The 24154-nt window shown below is 44.8% G+C and overlaps 1 protein-coding gene and 1 non-coding gene across 3 annotated transcripts; one reads left to right on the top strand and one right to left on the bottom strand.

The window, feature by feature from the left end:
• Positions 1-416: 416 nt before the first annotated feature.
• Positions 417-490, top strand: TRNAV-AAC (transfer RNA valine (anticodon AAC)). Its single transcript has one exon. It is a non-coding gene; the product is annotated as a tRNA-Val (tRNA).
• Positions 491-983: 493 nt separating this feature from the next.
• On the bottom strand, positions 984-9395 carry LOC136494095 (putative aconitate hydratase, cytoplasmic). 2 transcript variants are annotated; one of them, XM_066490239.1, is made up of 20 exons: positions 9177-9395; positions 6714-6818; positions 6079-6239; positions 5898-5990; positions 5600-5785; positions 5342-5503; positions 4898-5042; positions 4654-4796; positions 4487-4543; positions 4310-4389; positions 4118-4193; positions 3824-4009; positions 3644-3711; positions 3411-3529; positions 3203-3324; positions 2501-3079; positions 2064-2405; positions 1855-1961; positions 1282-1367; positions 984-1166 (listed from the first exon to the last, which is right to left on the bottom strand). In XM_066490239.1, the coding sequence occupies exons 1-18, from the start codon at positions 9190-9192 to the stop codon at positions 1887-1889; spliced, it is 2715 nt and encodes a 904-aa protein (XP_066346336.1). In that variant the 5' UTR covers positions 9193-9395; the 3' UTR covers positions 984-1166; positions 1282-1367; positions 1855-1886. The 2 variants fall into 2 exon arrangements, with proteins under 2 accessions (XP_066346336.1, XP_066346335.1); XM_066490238.1 differs by lacking the exon at positions 9177-9395 and adding an exon at positions 7423-8448.
• Positions 9396-24154: the final 14759 nt, after the last annotated feature.

The raw sequence follows: 24154 nt of genomic DNA, 5'->3' as shown, positions 1-24154 counted from the left end.
ATCTTGTTCGAACTCTATGTGGGAGCTCTACATTAAAATAATCAATGTTTAAAGAACAAAGAATAGTTTCATTTACATTCTTCTGCTTCTGTGAATTATGTTTGATCATGAGAGACAAAGACGGAAATATACTAACAGTTAGCAGCATGTTTAATAGTAACAATCACCATCCAAGCAAAATGAATGTCAAGACTTCCGTTGAATTTTCTAAAGATCACGAATGCCAAGCCCACCCACTTCCTTTTCTAGCGTTCTATTTTCAAACGAACCATAATTTGTATGTGCCACGCTCTATGGGGAAATAAAGGATGTAAGTCATGTTCATGGAACAGAAAATAATAACGTTTGTGCGTAGCTGCATGCGATAGTGCCCTTGGAAACGTATGTTACGATATGAAGTATCCCAGGAACAGCAAGTTTTCGTGGTGTAGTTGATTATCACGTCAGTCTAACACACTGAAGGTCTCCGGTTCGAGTCCGGGCGAAAACAATACTTATTTATTTTGTTCTTTTTTTTTCATCACCTGCTAGGGTGCAGATGCTCATGTTTGGTAGGCTGAACAGATTATTGGGCCAGGCCCGCCATGTAGACTACAGGTGCTCGTTCGTTGCGGGCTGTCCCGCCTCGGCCGGTGCCAACTGCAGGCGAAGCAATTGGGTCTGGTCTCTTGCCGCTTCATCCGTGGACTGGGCCAGGCCCGCACGCCCGGCCGCCCTCCATGTAGATTGTGCCTCTAATTTGCTTCGAGTTTTTTTTTATATATAAATTTGCTTCGAGTTGGAGGCCAACAAAGGCAGCTTCCACTTCCAGAGAGTAGGGAGTGACGCCTGACGTGTGCACACGCAACGCAATAGCGTTGCCGGCCTGCCCTTCTCGGCCCGCACCAATCCAGCACACCATTTCCCCCCCAAAAAATAAAACACCGAAGTTCACTTTCCCTCACCATCGATTCTGGTAGGATGGTAAGGAAAAACTCACTAGATACAGCAAATTTCAATACGGCATATATATCCATTTGGATTTGGAAATCTACAAAGGCGCGCTGATATTGTTTGCAAAGCAAATTGACATCAATCAAGAGGACCGAAGAGTACAAATAATCGGCTGCTAAAACAAAATTCTTGCCCATGTGCTGCGGAGAAAGTATATGGCAGCTCCGATCCACCTGCACCACAACCACCAAGAACACAATGTCTTATTATTCGGAAAACATTATTATTCAGCATATACATATGGTGATTAAATCTATATTTTTTTCTTTTTAGAATATACATGCATACCTCAATGCCAGAGCGAAGAGCGCAAGTGAAGATTCGAATGTGCCACTTATTTACAGACATGCGCCAAATATGTGGCATTATACTACCTACATAGCAAATATCCAACATGTGTATCAATAGAAGAGAATATGTGAGAAAATAATAGAAAGTCTAGTGATTAGAAAGCTTTTGCACATAGTACTAATACTCCTTTCGGTCCAAAATATGTAAAAAAATGGTTTTAAAATTCTTGGCAGTCGATTTTTTATAGCTTTGACCATGGATAAATAGACCATTATATAGATTGACATTGTTAGATGCATCATGAAAAGTGCTTCCTATAATGTGTAATTATTTGAATTTGATATATCATACTTCATAGAAAAATGCTAGTCAAACCGTGTACACCGTGTTAGTGTCTTGATTGACATATATTTTGCATCAGAGAGAGTACATCAATTTACACAGATTATTCTTGATTGAAATCAATTTGCACAATTTTTTCGATCAGATAGAAACCATGTCAATTTGCACAATTTTTTTCGATTAGAGAGACCATGTCAATTTGCACAGATATGATCAAGAGACTCCAACCTTTTAATTTATTCCCACCAATAAACTTTAACTTATTTCATCTGTGATGCCAGGTTGCGGACCATGTAGGGAAGGATGCCTCCGTGGCTGAAGTATGCCACCTCAAGCTGCATGACAACGCCAAGAACAACATAATGTGTCATTTACAAAAGAACTGGATGGTAAGGATTACTAGAGCTAGTTTTTGGAATGTTTAGCAATGTCCATACCTGTGTGTCCAAGCGAAGAATGCAAGTGAAGGATCTGCCGTCGTGGGTTGTGACCGTCACATCCTGGCCAGGACTGATCTCGGAGATGCTGGTAGGGAGGTGGATGGTGTAGCGCTCGCGTCCAGTGAGGCCGAGTGAATCGGCGTCCTCGCCTTCTTTGAAGCAGAGAGGAATGATCCCCATTCCCACCAAGTTGCTCCGGTGGATCCGCTCGAAGCTCTTTGCAATCACCAACTTGACGCCCAGTAGCATTGGTCCCTTGGCAGCAGAGTCACGAGAGCTGCCACTGCCGTACTCAGCACCAGCGATAATGACCATATCATGACCTTCCGACTTGTATTTCTGCATCAATCACATACATATTTAAAAAAGGAGATTATTCACATATATATGGAGTAGTAGCACCAGCATTATGATAATCGAGCATGCATATATACCATTGCGGCATCAAAGATATAGAGCTTCTCCCCGGTAGGAACATGGATCGTCCAGGGACCAGCCTTGCCATCAAGAAGCTTGTTCACGATCCTCATGTTGGCAAACGCTCCCCTCATCACGATCTCATTGTTCCCACGGCGGCCACCATAGGAGCTGAAGTTCTTGGGCTCCACGCCGTACTCGAGCAGATACTTGGCTGCAGGGGTGCCCTCGGGGATCTTCCCCGAGTAGGAGATGTGGTCCGTGGTGATACAGTCCCCAAGGTTGAGCAGGCAGTAGGCCTCCGTCACCTTGGGCAGGCTGGGTGGTGACATGGACATGCCGTCGAGGTATGTGGGCTTGCGGATGTAGGTGGACTTGTCGTCCCATGGGTACAGCGCCTCCTTTGGAACCGGTAGCTCGTTCCACCTATGGTTGCGTTCCATGATGGACTCGTACACTTTCTTGAACAAGTGAGTCTGCACGCTGGACTCAACAACCTGATCGATTTCTTGGTTTGAAGGCCATATGTCTCTCAAGAAAACTTCCTTGCCACCCTTTCCAACTCCAATGGGTTCTTTCTCAAAGTCAATGTCAACCTGATTGAAAAGGCACAAGACGCATGTGATGCTATATTACCAGCCATATATAGTGTGTGTCAGCCACAAAATAATAGTACATGGCCAAGTTGAAGAAACAACAGCATGCCGTGGAGTACTTACAGTGCCGGCAAGAGCATAGGCAACAACCAGAGGCGGTGAGGCGAGGTAGTTAGCCCGAGTGAGAGGGTTCACACGGCCCTCAAAGTTTCGGTTGGCCGACAGCACCGCAGCAGCAACGATATCTGTATGTGCAAGAGTAAACCATAAGCTAACAATTAATTAATAAAACTTGTTATGTGCACAGCTACAAAAATAGATAACACCCTACCATTTTCTGTGATAGCAGCTGATACAGATTCATCCAGGTCGCCAGAGTTGCCGACGCAAGTGGCACAGCCATGCGCAGCGACATGGAACCCTTGCTGGTTCAGATAATCTTGAAGCCCGCTGCATGGATAAACCACAAACAGTTGCTTCATTCAGACATGCCATCGGATGACATGATGCATCTCAATTTTCGACTAACAGAACTAGATTTGGATGGCAAAACTATAGATATACCTATGTTTCAAGTACTCGGTAGCAACCACAGATCCAGGGGTAAGGCTTGTTTTTACCCATGGCTTCACCTGAGGATATATAAGAGTTGTTCCACAGTAAGAAAACAGAGCAGAGAAGAGGGCAGGGGAGAATAATCAATACAACAACAAGAGATCATATACTAAAGAACAATAAACCAACCTCAAGGCCCAATTCGCAGGCTTTCTTTGCCACAAGGCCAGCACCAATCATGACGCTGGGATTCGATGTGTTTGTGGAGCTACATATTGCTGCAAGAACAACACTGCCATGCTTGATTTCAGCTGGCCGTCCATGGAAATCGAATTTCACAACTTTACCCTGCTGTTCCTTTGGCACTGCATAGCCCTGGAGTAGTGTTTGCCATGCAATAAATTTAAGATACTCAGACATTATTTTTTTTTAAAGAAAATTGTAAAGGAAATATCATGTACTACAGAACCAAGGGCCTATTACCTTGAAACCAACTTCGTTGTCCAGGCAAGCATGCCAGTCTGACTTCATTTCCCTCAAAGGGACACGATCATGAGGCCTGCAGGATGGCAAATCAAACAGGACAGCACAATCCAAGTCCCCATTAGCACTAGTAGAAAAATATAGTTATTGTCCAACAGTGAGAAAATCATAACCAAGGAGCACTATATTTACCTTTTGGGGCCTGAAACGCAAGGCTCCACCTCACTAAGGTCCAACTCCAGATATGAAGAGTAAACTCGTTCTGTCTCAGGCTGCATGGCACCATGAGTAGTGCGAATATGTCAATTTCTTATAAATCAGGAATAGTGGAACTCAAGCACTGTAAAACCAAAAAGGCAAAAACCATACCTCATGGTGCTCCACAAACATCTTGTTAGCTCGCAGGTATGCTTCAATCATCGACACCTGAATCACATATAATGCAAGATATAAAACTGTTTTATTAATAAAAAAATATATATCAGAATGATGGAATGGGTATGGTAAAAGAGTAGTCTGCACATAGTGAAACATACAGTTTCATCGCTTCGGCCTGTCAATTTGAGGTAGTCCAACGCTACTTGGTCTACAGGGAAGAAGCCCATGGTAGCTCCATATTCTGGAGACATGTTGGCGATTGTGGCCCTGGCAGGCAAAGATAGCTCGCCCACACCAACACCTGAATGCAACAGAGAAATAAAGAGAAAAGTCGTTGAGAGAGATATATGAATAAATTAAATTATGGCAAAGATGTATACCACGCTTCTCTAATATGCTTACCATAGAATTCAACGAATTTGCCAATAGCACCGTGCTTCCTTAGCATTTGGGTCATAGTAAGAACAAGGTCAGTAGTAGTGACACCATCCCGTAACTTCCCACTCAACTTGAACCCAACCACACCAGGCAAAACCATGCCCATTGGCTGCATAAGAGACCAACTTATGGGTCAATTTGTAATGCATAGACAGGAAGTCAGCATTTATGGACCTATATATGTTGCTGAACTTATCAGATCAGAAAGATGTGTTAAGGCTAGCTTTGCATGTAAAGTCTGACTACAATTTCCTTGTTGGCTGCCATATACAACTTGTGATTTTCAGGGTGGGCAAAACCCATTGTGTTTAAAAGTCATGGGATGATCCCATCATTTTTTATGGATGACTCAACCCCATCATTTTCTGCAAATCTTTTCCTTGTGAGTCTCCACTTAACAGTGTTTACCTGGCCAAGCATTGCAACAACCGCTTCAATACCACCTACTCCCCAACCAGCAACTCCAAGACTATTAGCCATAGTGGTGTGCGAGTCTGTGCCAACCACACTATCGAAGTACAGAATGCCATCTTCGTTGAAGACAACTCGGGCAAGATACTCAATATTTACCTGAAATTTGTATTGCAATTCAAATCAAAGATGAAAATAAAGAGTTTCTGCGATACAGACACATTAAATTCTCTTGGATCCAGAGCATTAGTTTACCTGGTGTACAGTGCCAGAACCAGGGGGGAAAACCCGCATGTTATGGAAAGCACTGGATGCCCATTTAAGAAAAGCAAACCTTTCTTTGTTGCGCTGGAACTCCAGCTCTTCGTTTCTATCCAATGCATCACATGTCCCTGCTACATCCACTCGCACCGCATGGTCAATAACAGCATCCACCGGAATCTGCATGCACAATCCAAATGGAAATATGTATTGTGAAACAGAAACAGAAATAGATGAGGGAGCACAGAACTTTTGACATGATGAATCAATAACAGAGAAAATAAAGATGTACCAATGGATTGATCTTGCAGGGATCACAACCCAACTTTGGCATCATATCACGCATAGCTGCAAGGTCTACAACTGCTGGGACTCCAGTGTTGTCCTAGATCATAAATTGGATGATATATAATAAGCAGCAGGCAATTATATATGAAGCATAAGAATTTGTGAGATGTCAGATCAAAACCAACCATGAGAATGCATCTCGCTGGCTTGAAAGGTATCTCAGCCAGCTTTGGAGATGTGTTCTCCCAATCAATGATTTTCTCGACATCACTCTCTGTGACTTGGAAGTTATCACAATGGCGGATAGCTGATTCCAGGAGAACACGTATAGAGTAGGGAAGCCTATCTGATAGAACACAAGAAAAGGATTTTTTTTGTTATTTAAAATAGTATTAACATATTAATGTACAGGCATGATGTTGCAAAAAGTATAACATTGCAATTTGTATAGGTAAGCAAAATAAAGGTGTAAAAGTTTGCACCTATGCATAGCCATAGCATTGTCTCGCAAAATATTTTATTAAGTTAAACTAAAAGTTTGAGATGTAGCTTTTCCAAGAAGAGACAATGGAACATTTCTTCTTTGTCTTTTTCAATGTGCTACTAAGTACTATAAAGAGCTGGCAGATGAAACAAACGCCCTTGTTGAAATTAAAGGAAGTTAGTGAACACAGCAGAGTTGAGAATGTGAATGCTATACAGAATTAGCATAGCATGTGTACTAGTTTATATTTGCATAGTCCAGATAAATAGGAATGTAAATTGCAAAGTGAAGGAAGGAGAAACTGAAAATATTACAGAACCGAGCATAGAAATTTACCAATCCTTGGATCATTTAGTGCAGGAAGGCTGAAGAATTTCCCGTATTCACCGCCGCCAGGCTTAGGGAGGCTGGCCAATATACTCTTGAAAGCATGCTTGGTAGCTGAGGGAAACACAAGAATGCAGCTACCCGATGTGAATCTCCATTTGCAGTAAGGACAGTGGGATATTTATTGGAGACAAATACTTGCTGAAGAGAAACATTTAATAATTGAAAAGGGCATTCCTTTGACGGCATTCTTTCAACCTTTCCTAACAGTTAGTACTAACAGAGGGAGGAGCTAACTGTGAAAGAGTGACAACTTTATCTGAACGGGTTGAAAGTGAACATTTTTGTCCCCCCACGGATGCTAATGAACTTTGAGGCGATTAAACTATAGAGTTTTGAAATGAGAAATGAAGACGACATTGGTCAGCTGAAAATAATATTTGCGACTTTTAATTAAAGGAAGAAGTCACGAATACTCTGCATAAAGGAAAGTGCTGAAAGGCCATATATAGCTTTTGATTGAAGCGAGATAAACCAATCGGAGTGGTTCTTCGCACCGAAAAGGCAGCAGGGAACAACGGGGCTTGATTCATTTTTTAAGTCAAAATCAAAATTGAAGTGAAACTTCAGATTTATGAGCAGCAGAGTTATCTATCTACTGGCTTAATAATAAGTAGTAGTAATAGCTAGTGAAGTGGCGGTGATAGATTTGGAGCACCTCCGATCCGATCGAGAGCGTCGTCTTGTGGCTTGGTGGCGGCGGCAGCGGCGGCGGAGGCGGCGCTGGTGGTGACGTCGACGAGGCGGGCGCGGTGGAGGTCCGGATGAACCGCGCGGCACCTCCATGAAACAGAGAGGGTCCGGCAGGCTCGTGGTGGGCGGCGGCGGAGGGAGGGGGGATTGCAGGGTAAGCGGCGTGGCGGCGGAGGCGTGTGCGTGTGGCAGCAGTGGCAACCACGGACGGGGGGCGGCTGCTCCATGGATCGGAGCGGCGGCGGGACCAGAAGAGGCGGGGCAGGCGGCGGCGGCAGGATGTGGTCCCGCTCCCGCCCCCATCACGCGCTCCAGCGTGGATGCACGGTGACCAATAGAGGCGGAGGATCGGAATCGGAACGGCCGCCGTGGAAAGCGATGGAAAAACGGCAGGTCAGGTCATCGGGTGGCGTACGCTGACTGGCTGCCATAGAATACAATTAGTGCCCCTGCCATAGTGCCATGCCCACGCCACTCTCTTCAGTCTTCTCCCTCCATGGCCATGGCCATGGCCAATGTACAAAAAAAATAGGCCGGCCACTTGCACAGTACAGCCCCAGTGAACCTGATTTCTTCGTCACATCACGGTTACTTACCCTTAAATCACCGTTAATCTTTAACCTAGACGTAGATCTTCGTTATTTAGCCTCCTTTATTCCCGTCCTGCATCTGCCGCTACTGACCACCACTCCGCTTGCTTGCTTTCTCCTCCGGCAAGGTCGTCGTCGGCGCCACTCTTATAATTTCGATTCTCCCTCTCGCTAACAAAAAGGAAGAGGAGAGAGAGAGAGATCTTGAATCTCCTATCCGATTCACGCCAGGATCGGAGGAGATCGAAGGCGGGCATAGCTAGGTTGCTGCTGCCGGACAAGCTTGCCGGCCGGCCGGGAAAATGCATGCCTGGTGGTGCCTTCAAGATGTTGGATCCACATGCCTGGACGCTTGTTTTTTTAGAGATTTTGCTTGCTTGGCTACTACTAACGGAAGGTGTACCCTCATCTTATCCATCTCTTACCGATGATGCTCAAGCGAGAATCATGTGTAATCTGAACTCTGACAATAATCCAGCAAGGGATATATATGGATGGTGGCGAATGAAAAGAGGAATCCCCAAAATACCTCTTAATTGGCATCTCATGACATGTTTGCGTTGTGATTGTGCATATATATATATATATATATATATATATATATATAAGATTCTGCAGATCGAGTGTGTACATGTCATGTTGAGGACGCATCGGATCGGAGGACCTTGCTTGATGAACGTAAGTACTACTAGCTACATAGCCTCATCAGCCCTGCTTCGCTATATCCTATATGGCTTGGCTCGGAGAGGCATCGTGCATGCTTTTTCATGTGCATATACCATATATGCTTTTTCATGTGCAACTAGCAAGTGCCTAGCCCTGTTGGAAACTGGAATCAGAATCATCATCCTACTAGTCCAATCAGAAATTGGAAATTGCTTTGACGCGACGGCTGTGTGTAGTGCATACACAGAGGATCAGAGCAAGCAAGAAATTAAACAAGATTGTATATATGATGATTCGTCAACAAAGTAGAAAGCAGCCACCGTACCCACACCACACACAACACACAGAGCTAATAGCGAGAGGGAGAGGAGGGCAGGAGACACGCGCGGCAAGCAAGACACGCATGGATTCAATTCCGAAAGCTGGCGGCCTTTCATAGCTAGCTCGGCGGCCTGCTTATTACCTGATGAATTGGCCATCGTGGCGGACTACGTGTACAGCTCGCGCGCTCGACGACGTGCGGCAGGAGGTCGCCGGTCCACCCCGGCCTGGTCCGGCCCGCGCGACGCCGGCGGCGGCAATGAACGCGCGCGAGCACGACGCGAGGACGATGGGGGCCACGAGACAAGAACACAACTGGTGGATGATGATGATGACCAACAGACCAAGCGAGAGAGGGAAGCAGTCACTTCTCTCTTCTTATACGTACAGCGCGCGCTAGCAGCGACGACAGCAGACACAGTGAGAGGGGTCGGCCAGCTGGGAGAGGGGCCGTTTGGATTCATCAGACGTAATATTAATTAAGTTAATATAGTTGTAAATAAATATATTTATATGTTTATTATTAGGCATACCGGTCAGTCGCCCCTACCCTACTGTCTCTATAAATCATGTATTTGTAGGGGCGGTTCTCAGACCGTCCTTACAAAATCTATTTATAGATGCGGCTGGTGTTATCAGCCGCCCCTATAAATCGATTTGTAGGGGCGGCTACAGTATCAACCGTCCCTACAGTACATTTTTTTCGTAAAAAAAATTCAAATTTACAATTCAAATTCGATGAACATATATTTTTCATGCACAACTTCATCATGACTTATCTTCTTCTACGATTGTACTGAAACTCAAATCTTTACAACATGAGTATTGGTCCAACTACAATGAACATATTACTTAATGCTGACTTGTTAGATGAGGAACTCTACAACATGAGTATTGGTCCGACTGACCATAAAATGCTATCATACTGCCTAGATAGCTAAAGATGTTAACAGCTAAACAACAATGCAAAGAATCATATGCCAAGTCCCCATACTCGCATATTGCAAGAGTCTTCATATCAACAAGATCGTAGTTGTCCAGGTAGGGCACAAAAACAATGTCCTCAAAAAATTCAGCTTCCTTCTTCAGCTTCACATTCACTTCTTTTCTGCCATGCTAGAGTTAAGAAACACCTTCAGCACAAGCACACAAAACAAATGAAGTAAGCTAAGCATTTGGGATTACATTGAAGTGTTTACCAGTGCAACGAAAAAACGAGCCACCCTGTTTGGTAACTTGAGGACAGCAGACATCCATGTCTTCCTCACACCCATACGCTCAGCAAAATGATTGGCTGATGACAAGATGCCAATGAAAATCTCAACTGGCTCATCAGGCCTGTAGCATCCTCCAGCACAAACCCCTACAAGGGCCACAACAAACATAAATTAACTGGACAAGTAGAGGCCAAGTACCGTACCGATAATCTCAACTGTCCCCAACCACTAATTATTTGAACTAACTGCAATAGATAGTGCACGGCAATTAACAAGCATTCCCCAATATTTTTTACTGCGTGAAGTGGGGAAACATATGCACTTACAGTGCGGTAAGGAAACGAAGTGAAATTACAATAGGCATTAGATCCTATGATAAACAGACCACTGAGTTGTGCATTCTCCGCTGGCACAGAGGTCAGAGATTACCTCTATTATCTAAAAATAAGTCACTCTTGGTCATGATAGGAGCCAAATTATCTTTGGTAGGCACGACAGAAAGCACTTATGAATATATAAAACTAGGCAACTAGCCCACAAGTTAATTTAATGTCATGCACCAGATCGTCAAGGCCAAACTAATTTCATAGGCTGTGTATTTGTTTTCTTTTGGATGACATGAAGAAATCATTGTCATTCAATGGGGTCAACACACACATGCACATGATCGGAAATGTCCTTGTTCGGAAAACTAAGATTTGACAAAATTAATCTGATCGGAAATCACCTGAATGCACCAGATTTGGCATGCATGCCATGCTAAAACCCTTAATTCCAACTAACATGAAGCGGCAAGCAAAACCATTCTAGCATTTGTTCTAATCTGACAGTACTGAAACTAGTCTGAAAGAATTGAGTAGGAGGAGTTTCAGGTTTAACCACATCAAGTCCAGAGTACAGAGATTAAAAATTTTCAATTTTTCACCACTTGTTTGATCATAGTAGATATCAGATGAAGTGAAAGAGATATACAAGCAAAAGCTGAAACACTACCTAGAATCTTCCCTTCAACTATTGCAAGACTGAACACCAATCAAATTGGGAGATTCCTGATTGGAGGAAGACAGAAACAAAACGCCAACTACGGAATTTACAAACAGACCCTACTAACAGTACATGAATGAATAGGACGATGTTTTTACAAGACCTAGACCCTACTGTGATATATCAGTAGCTGCAATACTCATTAGAGATTGACAAATCAAACCATGTAACCTTAATCACAACAATTTATGCAGAGTTCATTCATGCAAGTATAAAGTAAACAGAGTTAGCCCACAGAGGAGATCATCATGTTGTACCAAGGTGTTGAGATGTTGTTCATTTAAATAAGTAATCCATCATTTGTTCTTTACACAACCTTTTTCTTGAGTTTATTATTATACATATATGCTTTTGCATGATAAATAAATGTTGTGAAGTATTCAAAGTAAAAAGGATGAACTGTTAAAACTAACATATTTCTGGGGTTTGGCATGAACCGTTAAAACTAACAGCAAGCTAAATAATAGCAGTATAGATCAATAGGTGAAAGTACAAGAGAAAGCAATCCAGTTTGATTGGCAAACCTGTATTATTTGGAACTCATTACAACAAACAACACGTGAAATAATAGCAGTATAGATTTATACACTTAAAATTGGTAAGCATAATACATTTATACACTTAAAACTTGCAATTAGATCAGATCCAATTACAGATAGCCAAATAGCTTAGTCGAACGGCATACCTAGGTGCTCCTGCAAACATACGACGCTGGGTGCTCCTGCTCGACTCAGTCAACTGCGCTGGGCGTTGGACGATAGTGCCGCCTGGACGAGCGACCGGCCACGAGTGTCCACAGCAAGCGCTGCTCAGGTGAGCTCCCATGGCACTAGAGCGCTCGGCGCTCGTAGTATTGCCTCCCCGCGACCTGCATCGAGCTTATCCTCGTCGCCGCACCCGCTTGCCAGATCCAGGCTTGTCCTCGCTGGATCAGGCTTCTCCTCACCGGATCTGGTGGTGGCCACTCGGATCTGGGCTGGTCCTCGCCGGATCTGGTGGTGGGCGCGACCATGTGCTTCATGTGGCCTCCAGCAACGCGCCGGAGGAGAGAAGGTGAAGGGGACCGCTCCACCAAGTCCTGCCACCGTTGGAGCTCGATGGGAGGCCGCGCCATCGAGCCACGGTATCGAGCTCCGCCATCGTGCCTCCGCTGGGGGGAGGGGACAGGGCCCCGTGCGCCGCTGGCGTGGGAGGAGGGGGATGGGCCCATGCGACTGCCAGCGCTGGAGGAGGGCACCGAGCCCCATGCGACCGCTGGGAGGCCGTGCCCCAGAACCCCCCCCCCACCACCACCCTAGGGTGCGCCGCCGAAGGCCGCCACGCGCAGAAGAGGGGGTGCGACGCTGTGCATCTCCGCTAGAGAGGGAGGTCCCGTTACCGCGTGGGGGAGAGGGAGGGGCTGCGTGGGGTAGAGATGGAGGGGCTCGGAGGAGAGGGAGAGCAAGGGAGAGAGAGAGAGAGGGAGTCGAGACGGAGAGAGAGAGAGAGAGGAGGGTAGTAGATATTTTTTTATGGTGACTTAGTGACTGTACGTGGGGCATTTGTAGGGGCGGCTCAATCACTAGCCGCCCCTCAAAATAGAAACACCAGGGCGGCTGGTGAGTGAGCCGCCCCTACAAATCCTACCCATTTGTAGGGGTGGCTCGTATCACCAGCCGCCCCTACTATTTTATTTGTAGGGGCGGCTGGTCTTGTGGATCCCGAGCACGTCATTGTAGGAATGGCTCCATCACCAGTCGCCCCTAAAAAAATTATCCTGTTGCTACAAACTATTTTTCACGTAGTGTAAGTCAGAGAGTAGAATTATAGTATAGTGATCTATAGAATTCATTTTTATCTTCCACTCTATGAATTTAAGATAGACTTATTTGTGAGCTTGGAAAAGTTATGAAATGTCAAATTTCAAGCTAAATAGTCTAATCTATTAAGTAGATTTCAATTCCTCTAAAATGAAGGGATCCAAACGGCCCCTAAGAGTCTGTTTGGATTCAAGGACCTAGTTAAGTGCTAATAGTATAATTAGCTCCATGGATAGATCCAAGCAGGTATATTTAATAGTTTCAGAAATACTAGAGTCTAGACGTCCGGACAGAAGCGCACGCCCGGACATCCGGACAGAAGCGCACGTCCGAACGCCCGCGCCTCCTCCACCACGTACGCCCACAGAAAAAAAACACCATGGCCACCACTCCTCCCTGGCCCCCTCCTCTCTCTCTCTCTCTCTCTCTCTCCGCACGGGCGAGACCCAGGAGCCAGTATGAGTATGAGCATGCCCGCCGTAGGCTCCCAGCGCGCCCCATCCGCCGGCCCTTGGCTAGTGTGCCCATCCCCGCCACCCTGGTTGTGCCCCCATGACTCTCTCTGAAACATGAAAAACTTGAATGCAACATACGTCTAAAGCAGATGAAATATTTATAACATACACTTGAAACATATGTGTGAAACATATGCAACATCCAGTTAAAACGCTTTCAACTTGCAACATAAAAACACTAACTGCAACATAAGACTGAAAACAGTTGAAACATTTCAAATATATGTGTAAAACATATGCAACATCTAGATCAAAATGCTTGCAACATATGTCTGAAAACAGAATAAATATTTTGAATAAACTCTTGCAACATGCTACTAAAACACTTGCAATGTATGAAACATCCAAATCTACTTTTACAACATCCATATGAACTACTTGCAACATATCTGAAACACTTGAAACAAGCATTTGCAACATAGGGGGGAGAGGCCTGGGTTGGTCGATTCTGGCCGTCAAGGTGGGAGCCGATGGCGCGCGAGCACCACTAGTACCGGCCACGCTCGTGGACGCCCTTGGCTCGGTCGGGGATGACCTGAGACGCCCTAGTGCGCCCAGCCGCCATTGGTAGGGGCAGCGACGACAGCCCACGGCGATGAGGCATCTCGACAGCGCTAGGTTGGGGAAGAGGCCAGGGAGGCATTGTGCGAACCGAGAAAGGAGGTGGCGTGGTTGGCTTGGGTGGAGTAAGAAGGCAACGATGGCAGCGTGGGGCTCAGTTGCTGCCAGTGGATGCAAGAAGAGACCAAGAGATGGGGAGGGCAAGACAGAGTGGGGAGAATTTTTTCCAGGCGGGCGAGACAAAGTGAGAAGCCACGTCCGAACGGGCGCGGCCCGTGTCGAAGTATTTTTGTAATAGTCTAGCTAATTGTTAGTTGAATACCCAACTAACAACTATTTGATTAGTTGGACTAAACTCTAGATAATAGCGGCTAATGTTAGATGTCATCTATTAGCTAGCTAGCTATTAGTAGCTAATGAATCAAACGGAACCTAATATTTCGATCTGCCAATGAGGTTCAATTAAAGCAAAGCAAAAAAACAAAAGGAAGAAGAACTTGAACTGAGTACGTGCCACGTCTGCCTCTGTTTGGAAATGTTTTTGGTTCTTTTTCATTCCTATAATATATAATAGAGTCCCCTGAGAAATTAGCCAATCCATAATAATATATGCAAACGTTATCATTATGCGTGGCAACTAGGATATGATAGCATCATGTGTTCAAGTTCAGGATAGAGCAGAGCTCCTCTTGCTTCAGTTTCTCTGGGCATGGGAATAATTATGTGGATTAAGTGATTATTTAGGATAAACTTGAAAGGATCAAGATGCCCAAAAGGGGGGTGAATTGGGATAATTCTAAATTATTTGCAATAATTAAACCCTACACTTAGCCCACTTCACCCCTTGTGCCTAGAATGTGTTTCTATTGTTCTACCGCATAAAAGTTTAGCACCCTAAGTTCCAATCCTACTCTAGCATGGCAATTCTATGAATGTAAAGACATGAAATGAATTGCTCAAATATAAATACTTAAAGTAAAGAGAGGGAAAGGAACGTGGTGATATTTTACCGAGGTATCAGAGAGTCACCACTCCCCACTAGTCCTTGTTGGAGCACCCACGCAATGGTGTAGCTCTCCTTTGATCTGCGCAAGGATTAAGTGCTCTCTACGGGCTGATTCTTCGACACTTCGTCACGATGAATCGCTCACAACCGCTGAAAGGTCCTTGTGTGGTTTTGATAATTGAGTGACAACCTAGGTGGACTAATTGTGTTTATATAAGATACATAGGTGATTAGTCCACAGGTACATGTGTGTAAGCAACATATGCCATGCAGGTAAAAATGGCTTGAAGATGTTGCAAAGCTCACACATGTGATGATGAAGGAGCTCATTGCAAACGAGACATGACATTGAGTCATGTGATCAAGGTGGAGAAGATCAAGACATGACTTGGCTCGATGGACCGGTTGCAAGCGTGAAGGGTATGTTGAAGGCTTTGGAGCGATGGACCGTGTGGCGGTGAAGCTTAAGCAAGACTTGGTGCCGATGGACGAAGGCAATGGTAAAAAGCAAGTGTAGTCAAGATCGATGAACCAATATGATCATGTGATGATATGAAATGGATCATATCATTGTTGATCATGTTGGTGCATGTGTTGCATCGACATTGGAGGAGATGGAATGGAATGCACAAGGCAAAGGTATAACCTAGGGCATTTCATTTCACCGGTCATAGGTGTGTAGAGAAGTTTATGATCAGGTTTAGGATAGATGGTCGTACTATCAAGAGGGGCAAACTTATTTGTATATCGGTCATCTAGTGCTACTCGAGTGATCTAACTTTGCATCGTCGCTAGGATTGAGTGGCATGGCAAGTTGAGTGGCTAATCCTTTGAAAAATGATTGTGAAAATACTAACACACATACACATAGTGGTGTACACTTGGCGGTGTTGGCACATTTATAAAGGAGATGAAGTTAGAGTTGATGTGGATCAACTCGGCGATGGAACAGAGGTGAGAAGGGTTCGAAACTCCACCGGCGGATTGTCTGCCCGTAGAGTGCGGACAGTCCGACAGTACCACCGATGCCCTATACAAAAAAGATAGGGTCTCATAGAGTGGACCGGACGTTGGTCATGTGGTGACCGGACGCTGGGGTCCTACGTCTGGTTAGTGGCAGCAGAGAACGCGTAGGCGTCAGTCTTCGACCGGACACTAGCGCTGAAAGTGATCGGATGCTGGCATGGTGTCTCCGGTTAGGCTGACATACAGTGATGTAGGCGACACAGAGAAGGTGGAGAAGGACCGGACGCTGATGTTGCGTCCGATCGTGACTGATCGGACGCGTCCGGTCACGACTGGATGCTTAGTGGAAATGACCGGACGCTGGTGTTGGTGCGTCCGTTCACTTGAGCAGCTGCGTCCAGTCATCACTTGACCATTGAGATCAGGTGAACAGTGTTTGAAGCCGATGACACATGGTAAGCATCGGGCGACCGAACGCTGAGGTCCTGCGTCCGGTCGATCTGACCGGAGCGTCCGGTCGTCCTGAAATTTGCCCAGTGAAGGGGTAAAGGCTAGTTTAGCCCATGGGGCTATAAATAGAATGTGGTCTTGACCATGGCTAGGGCTGAGCACCTAGGGAGACTTTGTGTCCATGCTTGTGAGTGCTTGGGAGCCCTCCATCTCACATATGCTTGATAGTAATCATTTGATTGTGTGAGAGAGCGATTCTAGTGTGATTGTATCGTGAGGTTATATCGAGTGGCACTAGGTGATCGAGTTGCAAGCCAGTGGTGCTTGTTACTCTTAGAGATTGCCACCTCCTAGATGGCTTGGTGGTGGTCTCCATCGAAGCCTATAAGAAACTTGTGCGGTGCTCCGGAGAAGAGCTTTATGAGGAGCATTGTGCTTGCCCCGCGGGAGCCACAAAGAGCAACTCTAGTTGAGCGTGTCATTGAGCTACCCTCACTTTCGGGGTAGGTTCTTGTGGTACCCGACGTGCGGGCTTGGCGGGTGATGTCAATTAGCCGTCGAACCACCAAGTGAGTGGTCGATACAACGGGGACATAGCGTGTTGGCAAGCACGTGAACCCGTGTCAAACTTGTTCTTCTCGTTGGTTTGCAATCCCCTTTATACAAGCTTGTGATTACTTTTATATACATTGTGCTTGTGTAGTTGCTCTTGTAATTAGTTAGCTTGTGTAGCTCACTAGTTACCTTCTTGCTTGTATAGCATAGAAGTAGCTCTTTTGCGTGGCTAATTTGGTTTGTGTAACCTTGTTAGTCACATTGCTTAGTTTGTGTAGCTAAGTATTTGAGCTCTTTAATTTGGCATTGGTTGCCTTGTTATTAAGCATTGCTAGTGAGCTTAGTTAGCTTTGTGCTTTTGCTTACTAGCATGTGTAGGAGCTCCCTCATTGCTTGAAGTACTAGTGGCATAGGTTTGTGTGACCTTACTCCTAGAATTAATTAGGTGAGCTCTAGCTAGCCCAGCACCTTAATTACTTAATTAGGATATTTGCAAGGTGCTAGAGAATATAGATAGAGGGGTGCAGTCTTGGCTAGACCGATAGTTTTAATTCCGCATTTATTTCGGTAAGCCGACACGATTAATTTTAGTAATGACTATTCACCCCCTCTAGTCACCATCTCGACCTTATAACTGCTCACAACTTGAGTTGGATCATCCACAAGCTCCGTCGGATGATCACTAAACTCTCAATCACCACCGAGCCATCTAGGTGATGGAGATCACCAAGAGTAACAAGCACAAACACTCACTTGACCACGACAAGCCTAATGAGAAGGGTGGATGCATACTTGTTACTCTCCTTGCACTAATGAGGAACTTAAACTTGGATTCTCAAATCTCAATCGCCTCACTAGGCTCTTACTCTCCTTAGCACTCTCAAGGTGTATCTCAGCTGAATAAATGGGCAAGCGACCTCCCTTGGACGAGTAGGGTAAGTATTTATACCCACTCATTCAAAATATAATGTTTGGAGGCTGAGTCAGCATTCTGTGGGGTGACCGGACGCTTCGGTCAGGGTGATCGGATGCTCCGGTCAGTTATACCCGTAAAGAGCGGTTATGCTCTGACCGGACTCTGATCTGCGTCCGGTCAGCACTGATCGGACGCGTCCGGTCAAGAAAAACGCTCTCTGGAACCTTACTGATGTTGACCGGACGCTGGCACCCAGAGTCTGGTCACTTCGCTGTTCAGCGTCCGGTTAGCACTGACTGGACGCGTCCGATCAGGAAACTCCCTCTCTGGAACCTCTCTAGAGTTGACCAAACGCAGGCACCCAGCGTCTGGTCACTTTTCACTCAACATTCGGTCAGTACCAGACGACTCCATTTGATCAAATGAACTGACCGGACTCACCCTTCAGCATCTGATCAGTCATTTGACCCTCCATTCACTTCAAACTCAAAATTCTATGTGAATGAAGTTTGCTCTAATTGATCTTAGGGCTACTCCTGAGCTACCTAGTGCTATATTTGACAAGTGTGCACCACACCTAACCCACTAGACTCACCTAGGTCAAGCTACTAGTCCATAACCCCCTTAATAGTACGGCCAAAGGAAAAACAAAGTCCTAAACTACTCTAAGTGTCTCTCCAACGCCAAACGACACTTAGAACTAGTCCGTCCTTAACCTCGTCGTCCTTCCTTTGAAAACATAAACGATTTCCATTGTCAGGTGCATGACCACCATGATTTTCCAATCAATTGCCATTACCATGACCTAACTTAAATTGCTTCTGCAAAACACACGTTAGTCATAGTAATCTCGTGTTGTCATTAATCACCGAAACCCAACTAGGGGCCTATTATCCTGCATGAGGAATGGATCAAAAAGAACTAGGGCTTTTTACATTATTCTTGCAGCTTCTAGCTCCCCAATTTATTTATTTAAAAAAACATTTCATAGTTTTTAACTTACAATAGCTGGTTTGGTTCCTCGTGGTACAAAAACCGCTCAACCCAATTAAGTCTTCGACTTAGTATGACTGCATGGGTTATTGTGTTTTCATGGAACTATTCTAGAATTTAACGATGACTATTCTTTCAATAATAAATGGCGTTTCTATCGATAACGAGACACCTATGGTGACTTTGTCAACTTCTAGACTGTCGAATCAGTCTTTTAGAAGTGCCCACGGAGATAGGGTTTATATACGTGCGTTCTTAGAGGTAAGTGCATGTGTGTGTTTGTAGACATCTCTACATCTATACTATGTAACACAAAAATAACAAGAACACACTACTATAGAACATGGAATGTTTACAACTCACCGGAATACATCTGTAATCCTTGGAGTACTTCAATTCCTATAATTCTACATTTTATACTCCCTTTAGAATGCGGTTTTTTTAATCTTGTGTTTTTCTTGTCAAATTCCCGCATAATTCCTACAAAATCTTGGGGTTCTGACGGACCCTTAGTATTTTCATGGTGTGAGGCCATCATCCTCTGATATATGTCTAAAACATAAATCTCATGTTGATGTTGGAGTAGTTGATAGGCCAGGTCACGTATCACTAATATTCTCACACAAAATATACCAACCTACTCGATTGATGCATGAAACCTCGACGAATTCTTTCCAGCTGGAATGATAATCTCATTTCTCTTTCGAAACTAATTGCGTAAATGTATAGGTCCAAATATTCTTCTTTAAATAAAGGCGTACTAACTCGGAAAACCACTCCGACGAGGACGGCGTGTGCATTTGTAGCCGGACAGCTAGCATTTTCCCGTGTGGATCGATCATGCATGGGAATTGGATGGTCAGGGATCACCCCTCTCTCTCTCTCTCGTGGAGTGAACGGACGGGGACAAGGGATGGCCAGCGATCTGGATTCTTCTCTCTCCGGACCCACCGCACAGTGACTATCCCACAGCTAGGTGATTTTGTGAATCTCAAGATCAGTTCTTCGACGTGCTGATAGAGATAGTATGTTTATAGAGATGAGTGTGCGTGTATATTGTGGGTGTCTATGTTATACGGTGTAATTTTCAAAAAAAAAAATTGACATACTATGTTATTATTAACCCACAAGTGCAACAAGTGTAGCAAGCAAAATGACATACGTTACCCAATATAATTGAGGGGTACCTAACTAATTTGATTTCGAATAGTGTTCAAATTATTTCAAATATAATACCAACGGGATACTAATTGTGTCGCCAATTATTTCGTGTATGCCTGCTCGTCCTCTCTCGATATAGGAGTACTGTCAATGCACTGACGAGTGATGACGCATCGTTTTCGTCCCCACGTGCTTCATCTATGGCTTTATTTGATGCATGTGTATTCACCTTAATTCACATGTGCTGGAGTAGAATGGAATGAAATTTAGTTTAATGTACACAAGTCAACATCTCATATATGAACATATACACCACGGTTCTAAATTATAAGATATTTTAAAATTTCTAGATACATTATTTTTACTAAGTATTTAGACATAGTGTATATCTAAGTGCATCTTATAATTTAGAATGAAGTAAGTACTAGTTATGCTAGCGATTACCCGTCAAAAAAGAATATAACTCTATATTTTATCCTAAAGCCAAAATTTATCTTAAATTTGATCAAATTTATATAAAAAATACCGATATTTTATGATCCAAAATAAATATCATTAGATTTTTCATAAAATATATTTTTTTCATAACATCATCTTTTTGCATGTGGCATGATTCAGCCGTGAGTCGCTCCAAGCACTTTGACACAATTAAAAGGGCTACTTCACGAAAATTTAGTTTGAGATACGCTGTAATTAAAATATTTGATTTTTTGGAGCTAAAAAAATCTATCTGGCACAAGTAATTGGAAATCCTATATGTACAAGTCACTAGCTTTTGCAATTTAGTTTGGGTCACCTAAAAAGAGAGAGACTGTGCACGCAGAGGCTGGAAGAAATTAAACTCCTTTATATATATCTACAAAAAAGCTAAAGAGGAAGAACTTAGCAACAAGAAAAAGGAAAATAAATTATCATATCACATATAGCCACAGTTTACGTGATAGTCCATGAATCAAGTTTTTTGTCTCAAGGGACCTCTATTGTATTGGTTTCTGCATCTCACCCATACATGCATGTTACTCTATCCGTGCTAAAATATAAAGAATTTTAGGTCGTCCTAAAAGTCAGAATAGTAATAAGCTTGAACACAATGCAAGAACGAATCAATGGTCCGATCGACAATCTGTATCAAGATCCATCTGATCTGGCATCGCCTCTACTACCTATATAAAAAAATTTAGGGTACACGTACACATGCGCGTTCAGTGGTTATGCACGTCAGAGGCGTGCCTCCAATCTCTTCTTTGCGTGTGTACGGACGCGCACGCGTGTATATGCATATGGTGTGAGTGTGAAGTGTATGAGTTGTGTGCGTCCAAATTGTAACCGATCAAATTTTTTTTGCTAGACTACCTCAAGATGCCAGCGACAACTTTATTATAGATAAATAATAGAGGATAATATATACTTTGTCCACCTATTAACGACAGTGTATGTCTCACAAGCGTCATACACTACAGAATAAACAATAACTGCCGGCCATATCACTGCCAGAATTTTAAAACCGACACTAACAGATACATCACTGCTGGTTCATAAGAAAAAAGTTTATCACTGTCGGAATTTTATACCAACCGATAGTGATGGATATTATCACTATCGGTTGGTAATATAATTCGACACTGGTCGGACTATTGTGCCAGCTGGCACTGATCTATAGTCAGACCCGAAATTTTTATGTATCCCGGTTAAGTCCAAACTCACGTCCAGTCCGCACCCAGACTTCTCCGCGCTCTCTCTCTCTCTCTCTCTGGTACATCTGCACGACACTCTCACAGCCTGGGCGCACCTCCGTCACGCCGCCCGCTCCTCCCACGCCCGGACCTCCCTCGCCGCTGGCCCCTCCCCCGCCGGGCCTCCCTTGCTGCTTGCCCCTCCCCCTCCTACCTCCCTCATGGTGCCCACCCCTCCCTCTCCCGGATCTGGAGTGTTGGTGCTCGATGGAGGTGGATCCAGATCCAGCGCCGGCGAGGAGGAAGAAGGTGTGCCTAGCGGCGGCGAAGAAGGATGCGGGCTGGATTGGGAGCTGGAAGGTGAACAACGACGACGGCGGATGTGGACTGGAAGGTGCGCCCGACGATGGCGACGGCGGATGCGGGCTGATTCCATACTAGCAGGCACGCGATCCATGACCAGGTGTATTCCTTCCCAATCCCATGAACGTTTGCATCCTTCTCCTTTGTGGTGTACGAATCCTTCTCCTTTGTCTGTGATGTACTGAATTTGTGATGTACGAATCCTTCCCAATCCTTGTAATTTGTGATGCTGAACCCTTCTCCTTTGTGATGTACGAATCGATTTGTGGATGAGTTGATTTGTGATGTGTTGAATCCTTCCTCCTTTGTCTCTGATGTACGGATTTTTATTGGATGAACTGCTTGATGGAGCGGCAACGGTAACCGGCGAGCATGGCGGTGGCGGCGGCGGTGGTAGTAAACGAGCATGCTCCGGCGAGCATGCTTGATGTATTCCCTTTTTTTGTTTTTTTTATTGCCTATCACTAACAGGTGAAATACCGGCAATGGTTAGCCAGAAGCATCACTGCTGCTTTCCCAGTGCCGGTTGCAAATCCGGCAGTAATAGGCCTTTTGTAACCCAACCCGGCAGTAATAGGCCTTTTGTAACCGGCGGTGTTTCTCTTTTCTGGAGTAGTGATATATACATATGTACACATTATTTGATATATTGTGAAATATATAAGCTACATACACTGTCATCTTTGCTGATAATGAACTGCACAATTAGGACGTACAATACTGAAGGCTCCCAACAACAAAGGGGCATTCTAGCTAGACCACCTTACCTCTTGCTTAGGCAGTGTTTGTTTTCGGGGGTGAGGTGGTCCTAGGTAGGATATCCCACTATATCTTGCTATATATTTGGTTCGGAGTCGCCAGCGATCCCACTAGGGAGTATGGAATATAGCCTCCAGATCCAGGCTCAACTTGTGCCAAGAAATCTCACGAATGGGGTCCGTTCCAGCTGGGGCAAAGTGTTGTTTAGCGAGCGCAGAGGCGCACGAGGAGTGTGGGAAGAAGAGGAGAGCGAGCTAGGTTGGCCCCGGTCTTGACGAAGAAGAGGCACGTACGGTCATGGGGGGTGAGACCCGGCCGCAAGGCACGCTTGTTGCGGTCCCATCGACGAGGCTCGGCCGCAGGCGCATCACTAGCCTGGTGGGCACTGCCCCATCCTACCGCCGGCGTTGATCGTCCAGCATAGAGGCGCCAGAGGACGGGCGGCGGTGACGACCACGGGTCTCGTGGAATGTGTGCGTGGGAAAAGAATGGAGATGGGAAAAAGGAAGATGGAAGAAGGAAAAAAAAGAAAAAGAAATTGATTGTTAGGTGGGCCCCACATGTCAGGTGATCCTACTTTTGTGTCCCTAGAACAAATAAAGAGAAAATGAGATAGTCTCATCTGGTCCCTAGAAATTGAAACAGAACCGTACCTCTCCCACAATATTTCTAAATCAAACACAGCCTCCTACGAACACAACCACTTGGACACATGGAGAAAATTCACAACTGCACCAAGTCCATCCTTCTTGTGAGATCCAACCACTAGTAACAAATCTGACTACTCACTCCATGCTAAAATATGAGAGATCTAGTTCTAAATTTGATCCATCCTTCTAAATTTATTGATAAAAATATTAACATCCAGCGCATAAAAGTGGTAAATTGTGAAACCGCACTTCATAACATATCTAATGATTCTTTTAGAGAAATGCTATCTCATGCCTGGTTGTTTTCCCTCCCTCCAGCAACCGGTTTTCTGTCCGTCGGATTTGGCATGTGTCGCTGCGTCTGCCGCCCGATCTGTCTCCGACGCTCTTGTTTCTCTGTGTCTCTGTCATGTGGGGTCCGCACGTCGGAGCTATTGTTTGCGTTTTGGGGGAGTCGCGCCCGAATGTTTAGCGTCCATTTCCCCCATTTTC

Source organism: Miscanthus floridulus, chromosome 11 (genome assembly GCF_019320115.1).
Source record: "Miscanthus floridulus cultivar M001 chromosome 11, ASM1932011v1, whole genome shotgun sequence".
Classification (NCBI taxonomy): Eukaryota; Viridiplantae; Streptophyta; class Magnoliopsida; order Poales; family Poaceae; genus Miscanthus; species Miscanthus floridulus.
The sequence above is the reverse complement of the archived record's forward strand: the minus strand, read 5'-3'. Positions and strand labels throughout refer to the sequence as shown.